Source organism: Oryza brachyantha, chromosome 10 (assembly GCF_000231095.2).
Source record: "Oryza brachyantha chromosome 10, ObraRS2, whole genome shotgun sequence".
Lineage (NCBI taxonomy): Eukaryota > Viridiplantae > Streptophyta > Magnoliopsida > Poales > Poaceae > Oryza > Oryza brachyantha.
Window position 1 is genome coordinate 8,356,769 of NC_023172.2, and position 11,867 is coordinate 8,368,635.

Here is an 11,867-nt window from a genome sequence, read left to right on the forward strand (position 1 = left end):
CGTGCATAACTCAACCATTTGACTTATACACGATAAAATTGATCAACGGTTATAATTCATTGCCTTTGATCGATCTATGGTTATAGTCATACGTGTGTCATATAACTTGAACATATATCAAGTATAGGAATGACAACAGGTTGGGTTTGATGTGGGTAGAGCAATTACCCGCCTACCAACTCGAAGGTTACGGGTAGAATTTTCTACCCGTACCCGTACCCGCGGGTAAAATAAGATACATGTACCCATACCCATCGGGTACCGGGTGAGTATTGGGTACCCGTCGGGTATCATTTCATGTCAAAAACACATCAAAATAACCATTTTAACATATACCACAAACTAAATATACCATCTTATAATACAATATTACATCACACATAAAAAGTTTAACAAATATAACATATTGCTCATAATAAAATATTGCAACAAATACAACAAACTAATCATAGGAATAATAATAGCACATAACACATTATCTGATGTTCAGATTCAACCATTCAATACTCTATCACATATCAAAAGTTCAAGACATAGGTCCCATCAAAATTTTTAGCTAAAGAGGAGTACATCACAAATATTATTACATGACTAACATAATAAAGTTTTAGCCACAATTAAATACATGGGCTACGTTCGGGTACCCGACGGGTTACCCGCGGGTGAAAAAATATCCGTGTCCGTACCCGTGTTGATTCGGATCGGTTATGGGTACTACCCGTGGATAAAAAATTATACCCGCATCTGTCCCCGTCAGGTCGGGTACCCGGCGGTTCTTGGTGCCCGTACCCAAATTGCCATCCCTGGTCAAGTAGAGATATGAGTTGGTGATGTGTAGCCTATTAGTGTTGGAAGCCTAGCGTTTTTTCATCCAGATAACTAACCAGATTATTTTATTGTTCATGTGCATGTTTCTTAAATTATTAGACGGTGTGTTTTTATTAAAATTTTATATAAGAAAATTGATTAAAAAATCATAACAATTTATTTTTAAAAATTTAATATATCTTAATAATTAATTAATGACATCGGAGAAACGTTGGACGGCGTCGAGGTGGTGCATACACCGGGTCTACGGAGTGCGCGGTGAGGCCCGCAAGCGACGGAGCTGTGTGGGCCCCGGAGCTCCCCCCGTGAGCGGTGGGCTGGCTGGCTCCTGTAGACCGCCCAAGAATTGGTCTACGGACAAAGCGGTGATCCCCTCGCTCTCTGCGGCACGGGAGTCCCCTTTTTCCACATTACCCCCTCTAACTTACACGAAAAATCTGTGTTCTGTCCATCATACGATCTCACTTAAGGTTGAGCAAGTATAATGATCTAAGCGAGCTCTCTAAAAAGTATCACGACATATTTATGTTTACGTGAAGGAGAGAGAAGAAAGTAGGAAGAAGAAAAACGATTTACAGGTTTATAGCCAGCTAACTCAAGCTCTAAGACTATATATATATATATATATGAGAGGTCAATCGTGGATTAATGATATACTCGTATTATATATTTATGTGTATCTGCTATACAAATTGGGTTTAAAGCCAAAAGTTAGCTCTTCTATGGATCTCTCTGACATTGCTCTAACGGAGAAAGTAGAGGGACCAATCCGAAAAAACACGCCTCTTCCCCACTGGGATCGCGCCACGTGGACGTCCCGGGGTGCTATTTAAGCGCGCGCTCCTCTTCCTCCTCCGCGACCGGATCGATCCAAAGAATCTCCCACTCCGCCGTCCGCCGCGCCGCTCCGGCCACCCGCCGTACGCACGACTCGCTAGGATCGAAGATGTTCGTGGAGGGGTTCAGGGTGGAGAGCCCGCGGGTGCGGTACGGCGACGGGGAGATCGAGTCGGAGTACCGGTACGACACGACGGAGGTGGTGGCGCCGCCGGCGGCGGACGGGAAGGCGAGGACGGGGTGGGTCGTCCGCCCCAAGTCCGTCACCTACCACTTCAAGACCTCCACCAACGTCCCCAAGCTCGGGTAAACTACATTTACATGTACATCGATCGATCGATCGGTCGATCTTGTGTTCTTCTCATCTTCTAGCTTATTGATCTCGAGATGGAAGAGAAATGGGGGGTGAATCGATGGATTTAGATCTGCCGTGATGAATTGTTGGTTGGATTGGTCCCTGATTTGGGATTGCATTTTGCATGGATGCATTGCAGGGTGATGCTGGTTGGATGGGGAGGCAACAACGGCACCACGCTCACGGCCGGGGTTATCGCCAACAGAGAGTAATTAATCTACATGATAATCTTTAGTACTTATCTTACTGAATTCGCATTTATCCAAAATGATCACGCAATAATTTATGGTTTATCAGAAAAATGCATGCATATACTGCTCTCAGTGCTCACACAGTGAGTGTATCAGTGTGCAATTAATGCAGGATTATATGAGTTTCTAATTCATCCAAAAATGCGTGTATCTATCCTACTATATTTGACTGCCAGCAGTGGTATAGTATGAATTTGTGCAATATTGCAACCAATGCAAAAGTTTATGAATTAATTCATCAGTTATCCAAAACGCATGCATGCATTCCTGCTGTATCTGATGATGACTGGCATGCAAAATGAAGTGAGAAATGAAATTCCTCGTTTACCTCTGCTGATTAATTAACTGTTCTGTTGTTTCTTTTGGTGAAAAAAAATCAGGGGAGTTTCCTGGGCAACCAAGGAGAAGGTGCACAAGGCCAACTATTTCGGCTCCCTGACCCAGGCCTCCACCATCAGGGTTGGGAGCTACAATGGGGAGGAGATCTATGCACCCTTCAAGAGCCTTGTACCCATGGTGATGATCATCTCATATTCTCAGATTTAGTTAACCTCCTACCACTCATATTTTTCTGTCATGAAAAGATAAATGTGGAATAGGGTTGCTTTCTTTTTTGACAATCTAAGCACTATAATTGTTGGTTTATTGGCTTACCAGGCGCAACAAAAATTTAAATGTTCAAACTTGATTTTGAGTTTTTTATCATAGTTTATTTTTTTAGCATTGACGTTTAAATGCTGAGAATACATATATCAAACGTATATCCATAAATTATTTTTGTTTGATTTCATTTCTCCACGGCTTATCAGTCATAGAGCAAATGATGACGGGGATAATTGCAGTTTATGTGTTGAAGTATATTCTATTTCTGTAGAAACAATCCTGTGGTGTCATATTTCTCTGAATATATTATATGTTCGATTCTGACCATACTCACCCTTTTCGTCAGGTTAAAATTTCTATGATTTCTTTGTATTTCTCATACAGTAATACATGAGAATAGATCGAACAAATACTGACCACTATATGGCGTACCACAATTAACTGTATGGTGTCTAGCCCTTAGCTGATCCAGAAATTTGATATTGCCTGGACAAAAATATGCGCCAAAAATAAAACATCCACAAATTTTTTAGAGGCTGGGAAAACATATATATATGATAAAATGTCATGGATAAATAACCATAATTTTTGGATTCGTACTATTTCAGACATTATTTTGACGGCAGTTTGATTGGTTTGTGAAGGTGAACCCGAACGACATCGTGTTCGGAGGGTGGGACATCAGCGGCATGAACCTGGCCGACGCCATGGCTAGGGCTCGGGTGCTGGACATTGACCTGCAGAAGCAGCTCCGGCACCACATGGCGTCCATGGTGCCCCTCCCCGGCATCTACAACCCTGACTTCATCGCCGCCAACCAGGGCTCCCGTGCCGACAATGTCATCAAGGGCTCCAAGAAGGAGCAGGTCGAACAGATCAAGAAGGACATCAGGTAACTAGTCAGAGTCGATGCACATTTCCAGAAGAAATTCAGACATGAACCATCGATGAATTCAGTGTAAAAGTTTGTTTGAATTTTGTGCATTTGGTTGGGTTTTGATTGGGACATGGATGGGCAGGGAGTTCAAGGAGAAGAACAAGGTGGACAAGGTGGTGGTGCTGTGGACGGCCAACACGGAGCGGTACAGCAACGTTGTCGCCGGGATGAACGACACCGTGGACAACCTGCTGGCGTCGGTGGACAAGGACGAGCCGGAGATCTCGCCGTCGACGCTCTACGCCATCGCCTGCGTCACGGAGGGCGTCCCGTTCATCAACGGCAGCCCCCAGAACACCTTCGTGCCCGGTGCGCCGCCGTCTGCTCCTCCTCCTCCTGATCTGAATCCGTGCTTAGGTTGACGATGATCTTGCTCTGCATGGATGGACAGGGCTGATCGAGCTCGCCATCAAGAAGAACTCGGTGATCGGCGGCGACGACTTCAAGAGCGGGCAGACCAAGATGAAGTCCGTGCTCGTCGACTTCCTCGTCGGCGCCGGCATCAAGGTAGCACGCAACACACCGTCGGCCTGTCAAACTCCATGATCGATCGATCGACATACGTGCCCAAATGAATGAATGCATGGTTTTTCTCGCATGGCAGCCGACGTCGATCGCGAGCTACAACCACCTGGGCAACAACGACGGCATGAATCTGTCGGCGCCGCAGACGTTCCGATCCAAGGAGATCTCCAAGAGCGGCGTCGTCGACGACATGGTCGGCAGCAACGCCATCCTCTACGAGCCCGGCGAGCACCCCGACCACGTCATCGTCATCAAGGTCGTCCGCCATCACAAGCTCCTTCTTGCATGCAGCTGCAGGGCCACTAGATCTCTGAAGATTTCATTTTTGCAGTGGCGATTCATGGCTGAGCACAATTCTGATCGTTGTGTGTGTCGTTGCAGTATATTCCGTATGTTGGGGACAGCAAGAGGGCCATGGACGAGTACACCTCGGAGATCTTCATGGGAGGGAAAAACACCATCGTGTTGCACAACACCTGCGAGGACTCGCTCCTCGCCGCGCCGATCATCCTCGATCTCGTGCTCCTCGGCGAGCTCAGCACCAGGATCCATCTCAAAGCTGAAGGCCAGGTAATTAACAAACCACAAGCATATTTTGCAATGCATGGATTCATGAGTTCATCTGTGCCAACAATTGTTTCTGCTCATTGGATGTATGCAGGACAAGTACCATTCTTTCCATCCGGTTGCTACCATCCTGAGCTACCTCAGCAAGGCTCCTCTTGTGAGTTGTTGAATTCACTGAACCAGAAAAAAAATGTTCTTTGTTTTTTCCTGATGGAATGCAATCTGCTGGAAAACCAATCATTTGGAGCTGATGAATAGTTTGGTTACTGAAACTGCAGGTTCCACCAGGAACACCAGTGGTGAATGCACTGGCCAAGCAGAGGGCCATGCTGGAGAACATCCTGAGGGCCTGTGTTGGCCTGGCCCCTGAGAACAACATGATGCTTGAGTACAAATGATAAGCCTTGACAGGTCCTCATCAGGATGGAGAGAGGCAAGGAGATGATGAAGAGCAAGTGGAGGAAGGTGACAATTTTCTTCAACAAAAAAAAAGAACAAAAAGAGTGAGGAACACCTGAAGAAATAACAAGAGGCCAAGCAAATGATGAAGTGAGATTCATTCAGGCAAATGGGTGTCAGTGACTTGGATCCTCTTAATTGGGGGCACCTGTTGACACTCTGCTCCCTGATTTTTTCTATTTCTTTGTTTGGTCCTTTTGATGAGACGATGAAGACTTTTTTTTTTTGGCTCTGCTGGTAGTATGCTGTGTGCTGCATGGAGCCTTGATTAATTTTGTGTATGATGATAGATGGGAAGCAAGGAACTAGTCCTCTTCTATGCTTATAGTACAAGTTGTCAGTGTTACTGTTCAGCCTTATATCTGGAACACTTTTAAATCAAAGAGCAGCTTTGCTCCTTAGTGACCAAAAAAAAAAAAATCAATTCTTCGGTTTTCGTGTCCAATGTTTGACCATCCGTCGTATTTGAAAATTTTTAGGAAATTAGAAAAAAATTAGTCACACATAAAGTACTATTCATGATTTATCATCTAATAAAAATAAAAATATCAATCGCAAAAAAATTTGAATAAAACGAAGAGTCAAAATTATAGGTAAAAAATAAAAAATTGGTTTATTTTAGGACGGAGGGAGTATTTATTTTCCCGGATGATGGCCCATGTTCTGCTTATAAAAAATGCAGAAATTTCCTGTCACTATCATGTTTTTATGCAGTGGGTATGGTAACCACCTTCATCAGAGAGTAAAAAAGCAGTTTTTTTTTCTCCAAAAACTATGTACTACTACTTAAACAGATGAACTTTCTTACCATCCTATCATCCTTGAAAAAGTACCTTAAGGGTATAACTATCACCCTTAAAAAAGTACCTCAAGGGTATAATGTACTTTGAGATACCAAAAATTTATACTAAAATTCTTAGTATCTCGTGGTACTTTTCAAGTATGATAAAAAAACCTAAAGAGATTGTTCCAAGTACCGATGTGTCAATGGGCTTCCTGCTTACTAGGAAGTAAGCAGCTAGTAGGCATCTTGACCATCGATGGGTAAACATCAGCTTAATGTGAAATGAGGTTGGCGATGGTTACATTTGCCAGTGCCAGGAGTTTTTTTGCGGCAATTTCCAGTTCATGTCACATAGTTGCAATCAATGGTACTCATGTAACATGAGTAACAATTCATGTATATGTTCCTTTCCTACGCACGGTTGTCTCGCGCACACGGCAGATTTCTTCCACCGGTTTTACAACTCGAGCTAAGGATCATAATATTACTTTCCAATGCTAAATTAGCCCAAAAACAGCGAGCAATTTGGCTCACAGATACTTACACCGGTCAATGGCCTCTTGCTCATCAGGCATGGTGTCATATATAGCCTTTTGGGGGGAAGCACCATTCTCATCAACTGCACTTTTGGTGGTACAATATATTGATGGGTGTGGTTCACCTTGTTAGTAGTGCAGCTTCAACCAAACTTGAGAGGGGATCATCATGGATCGTGGATGCCTTTAGATTTCGGATTTCCTGACGATGGATACGACGACGGCTATGTCATCCAGTTTGCCCCCACTGAAACCCAGGTAACCCACTGCGAGAGCAGCATCTGAGAATGGGGTGCTTCCTGCTGCAGATCTCCCCACTTCCTGTGCCTTGGCAGCCAGGTGCTCAGCGATCTCCTACAAGTAGAATAGCATGCGATGATTCAGTCTTCGTCTTCACCCGGGTACATTTGTTTATGGAGATAATTGATTCTGATTCTGATTCTGATTCTTACCATTGGTTTCAGATCAGCTTGTAAAGATTTTGAGACGAGGGTGGCTACTTCTTGCTCGTAAATGTTGTCAAAAAGGCCATCGCTTGCTGTTACAATGACATCACCTTCCTCAAGATCAATTGTATAATTCTGAAGGCATAATATAAACAATAAAATTAGTTTTCAATTACTTATACGGTTGAACATGACTTAAAAGTACAAAGTCAGGTCATCCTTTGCACCTGTACAAGTTTTAAGGGGTCATCGCCTTTCTCAATTTGCAGTGGAAAATTGAAACCATAAACCATTGGTTTTGATTTTTGGTACACTTCTCCATTTCTTATCACCAGAAATCCAGAGTCTCCAATATTTGATGCATTAAGGATCTGCAATATTGACAAATGAAATAAATACAGTGGAATTGGTCCAAATGAAATGAATACAGTGGAATTGGTCCAAACAGGAAGAGTCTAGGTCAAAAGAACAGACCTGGCCATCAAAGTGAGCAACCAAAACAGTGGAAGAACCAGGAGAGCGTGCTTCATCTGCAGCCTTCGAAAGAATTTGTTCAGGTTTAAGATCTGGAGCTCCTTGGTTCTCCATAATGAACTTTTTACAACCGTCCATTAGCTCCCTTGCATAAAGCCCAGCATTGATACCTGTTTACAAAAATTACAGAACAAATTATCACTTTGGCATTCCTATGAATAACTATGATACATACAATAGTTCAATTAGGACTTTGATGCTAATAAATATACGAGTGAATGTTTCCATTGGCCCAAGAATACTAGCAATGAACACAATTTGCCCTCTCACTTGAAGACCTGGTCCAAAGCAGGCTGTCTGCCATGTATTTTATATCCATATATAGAGCCCGTGGTAGACCTGTGGCCTGTGTGGGTTGACATTTCAAAAGAATATTCTTCTAAAGAAGGATGTTCCTACTTCTTGTACTATAGTAATAAATTTATTTTACAATCTCCACTTGACCATTTCCACATTCATTCCATACTGCTATAATTCCATTTCTTCCATGCAAGCCAATTTTTGGTGAAGAGTAGGTACAATATATAGAACGAATAAACTCATATTCAGTTCCAGATGTCCAACGCTGATGGTCTTTGAATTACCATCATCCTGCTACCAGGTCCACAGCCAGGGCACCATTTCCCACTCCTATGTAGTTTCTTGATAGTAGTAAATATATGCTAGCACTTGATATCTTATTGAACTGGACGTGAAGAAGCTAAAGTCAATTCGTATTTTCTCGCTAAACTGTCAAACTCATAAAATATTCGAGAAGCCAAAAAAAAAAGAATTACAAAATAGTATTCTTAAATACAAAAAAGTTGCTTTTGACTATATAACAACATCATCAGTTAATTAATTTTCACTGCATTAAAATAGTAAAATATCCTTATTTTCCCTATCCAACATTCATTGATGATATATTCACTAATAGTCAATAAAATCTGACTAGATCCACGTGTTTTTTTAATGAACAAACATTTGTTGAAGATTCTGATGGATAAGGATTGGCTACTTGGTTTGGAAAACACATTGTCCTCTAATGTGAGCAAGCACCAGGGTTTGCAAAACCACAAAAACCGCCGCAATTATCGCTGGAGCCGTCGGGCACCTCCAGTAAGCCGGTACGGTTCGGAAAATTTCTCGAGATTTCAAAGTTTTTGAAAAAAATTAGTAAAGAATCCAAAAAAATAAGTTGTGATGTATCATGATATATCGTTGCAAAAAACGCCGTGATTATCGATATTGTGAAATCCACAATGATAATCGTGACATATCACACAATTTTGCCTTCAAAACCGCAGCAGCTTGATTCAAATTTGCGTGGTTTTTGCACGATAATCGGTGGTTTTCATCAAACCAACAAGGCACGGTTTCAGCATGTAAAACGGTTTCGTGAACCATGGCAAGTACTAAGATTTAAAACTAGAAATGGGATGCGGAAAACTGGCACATGGAATGGAAAGCATAGTTTATACTGTTGCACTACAGAACCAAATGCAAGGAAATATTCATATGGTTTACCTTCAAATGACCACTGGCCAACTCCATCGGCCACACCAAACCAGCCATTACACGCAATAAAATAGGCATCTTCTCCACCTGTTGCTACCTGGAAATATTATTCAAACCATAACTAAAGATCAGGGGAACCATGAGAGTTGCTGACTTCCTAAAGATGTTTTATGACAGAGATCTAAACATATATTCAGGGTACTGATGTGCTCAAATGGTGTACCAAAGAGAAGCATGTAGAATGCGGAAACAATAATTAACTGCTTATTTCAGGAATAGACAAAATCTACGTGAATTTGCTTCTGTCAAAGGGTCACTGAAAGAGAACATGTAGCGCAGTTGTTAGTACCTTAGAAGGATGAGGCAAGATCGCAGCACCTGATGCCAACACAAGCGTTGATGCAGCTAGTGGAACCATCCTTTATATGAATTACAACAGGACAAATGATTAAAGCTATTTTTGGAAGTTCAGGTTTAAAAGCATAAAAGACAGAAAAATCCATAAAATATGTTGGCATGAAAAAGATGCCTAACTAAATGAAGACAAAATAATGGTCACAACCAGATTTGGAAGCATCATATGTGCTCAATGCAAACTTCTATGGAAATGAGCAATTACTAATTAATTGAACCTTAATGAGCAATTACTAATTAATTGAACATTTATGATTTGAAATACTTGAAACCAAAGTAATACCTATCAATATTCTTAACCTCCGAAGTGTGCTTTTCCCAATCATCCTTGTTACAGCCTTCATCCTACATGTATAAAAGAGAGAACATTAGGCCCCCACCTAAAAAAATCAAATCGAATTCCACCAAGGGGTATCACTATGATAGCACAAGATCAATGGCCAAAGTACATATCATATTGACAAGAAGATTACCATAGTGCAACTAAATTTCCAGGGGTATCTCAGGTCTGTTGGTTTGAAACAATGTCTTTTAGTATAAGGTGTGGTCCTTACAAGGTATTGTCATAAATGTGAGGAGCAGACAGACAAAACAAAAATATCGTGACAACAACAGATGATATAAAACATAATCCAGAGTATGAGTGGACGGGAAAGCGACCATACAACAACTGGCCTCAATCCAAACAAAATTGTTACAGACGTCAGTGAGCTGTGTTACATCGAAGAGGAAACCAAAGAAGTGTGCACAAAATTGTCCAAGTTTCTGACTTTGCACCCATGAGCTTAGTAATTGTACTAGCTCCCGCACAAATCTACAGCTACCTTCAAGGGATATAGAGACCGCGATGCAAATCACAATAAATCAATCGAAGGCTTAATCAAGTAACTCAATCTCATCAGAAAGCTAGTATGATATCTCGCAGTTGACAGCATCTTTCATCAGAAAGTTACCATCTTTCACAATTTTCAAGGCACCTATTTCAGAGATTTAGTATGCTGCGTAGTTCTATTTGTTTCAGCGACGATTTGCTCCGGGAGTATGGGTGAGGGTAGGTGAGGCATCCATCCATGGCTGAGTGGCACGAAAGCGGGGAGTATGAAAAGGAGGGAGTGAATTAGGGAGGTGAGGAAGACGCGTACCGCGGGTGGGATGTGGCTGGGGACCGCGAACTCCGGCGCCTGGTCGTCGGCGCTGGAGGCGCTCGACTCGCTGTCGACGTCGGTGTCGAAATCCTGCGCGGTGGAGCCATCGGAGGCCTCCTCTGCATCCTCCAGACCGGAGGTCCCCGTCGCCTCCGCTCCTCCACTCGCCGCCTCCTCCGTGCCCAAACCCGTCGCGGTCGCCGTCGCCTCCTCTCCACCACCAGTAGCAGCACCCTGGGCCGCAGTCGCAGCGGCGCCGTCAGCGTCGACGACCCCGACACCGGCTTCCGCCGCGGCAGCAGCCCCGGCAGCGTCCGCGCCGCTGCCCTCCTCCTCCTCGCGGGGATGGGCGAAGCGGAACACGACGCTCCCGTCCGCCAGCTCTGCAGGAAAAAAAAAAGCACACCGGCGGAGGAGGGAGTGAGACGCGGGCGAAGCAACAGAGATACGGACGGCTGGACGAACGGATAGCCGCTACTCCCCCCCGCCCCCTAACAGGTCCTACTGCTCACCGGTGGAGGAGTGGATGTCCGGGACGGCGGCGCGGCAGGCGGCCGAGTGTGGCGGGCGGCGGCGCGGGAAGGCGGGCAGCGGCGGGGGCGGCGGCGGAGGGGCGAGCTTGCAGGCCCTCAGCTCCAGCATCCCCGCCGCCAGCGGCAGCTCCGCCATGTCGCGTCGCTCGAGATTTGAAATGGAGGTGGAGCAGCTGAGCTCGAAGAGAAGAAGACGAGGAGGAGGAGTGGTGGAAGGAGATTTTGGAGCTCAAGTCGCGTTGGTTTCAAGGCGAGGAGGAAGGGGGACTGGGTGGTGGGCCCAGAAGTGGGGGTGGGCCCGGGGGTGTAATTAATGGTGGTCTCACTCTCACTCAGCCTCACCGGTGGGGTGGTGGGGTTAAAGTTAAAGTTAATTAAAATGGACGGTGCTAATTGTGGTGGTTATTTTTTGCATCGACGGACCGGCGAGTCCGTCGCACCGGTATCCCACCCAACCTTCTTGTGAATATTCTCCCCGGCGGGTAGAACGTTGATTTATCTGCTAACCCGTGTAAACAATATGTAAAAGTTTTTATGTGTAATTCTTTTAGTTTGTGTTTGTATGTATAAAATTTTATCTTTATACTATTTTTTTGTATAGATAATTTATGCATAC

The 11,867-nt window shown here is 43.9% G+C and overlaps 2 protein-coding genes across 2 annotated transcripts; one reads left to right on the top strand and one right to left on the bottom strand.

Moving 5' to 3' along the window:
- The first annotated feature begins 1,700 nt into the window (after positions 1–1,700).
- LOC102701381 (inositol-3-phosphate synthase 1) lies at positions 1,701–5,725 on the top strand. Its single transcript, XM_006661660.3, has 10 exons — positions 1,701–1,971; positions 2,160–2,228; positions 2,652–2,787; positions 3,519–3,766; positions 3,894–4,120; positions 4,203–4,318; positions 4,416–4,592; positions 4,718–4,906; positions 4,998–5,060; positions 5,182–5,725. Exons 1-10 carry the CDS (start codon positions 1,775–1,777, stop codon positions 5,299–5,301), a joined length of 1,542 nt encoding a protein of 513 aa, XP_006661723.2. The 5' UTR covers positions 1,701–1,774; the 3' UTR covers positions 5,302–5,725.
- A 755-nt stretch (positions 5,726–6,480) lies between these two features.
- LOC102717100 (probable protein phosphatase 2C 71) lies at positions 6,481–11,452 on the bottom strand. Its single transcript, XM_040528479.1, has 9 exons — positions 11,231–11,452; positions 10,716–11,101; positions 9,857–9,918; positions 9,509–9,578; positions 9,169–9,256; positions 7,603–7,772; positions 7,356–7,499; positions 7,135–7,263; positions 6,481–7,036 (listed from the first exon to the last, which is right to left on the bottom strand). Exons 1-9 carry the CDS (start codon positions 11,385–11,387, stop codon positions 6,869–6,871), a joined length of 1,374 nt encoding a protein of 457 aa, XP_040384413.1. The 5' UTR covers positions 11,388–11,452; the 3' UTR covers positions 6,481–6,868.
- Positions 11,453–11,867: the final 415 nt, after the last annotated feature.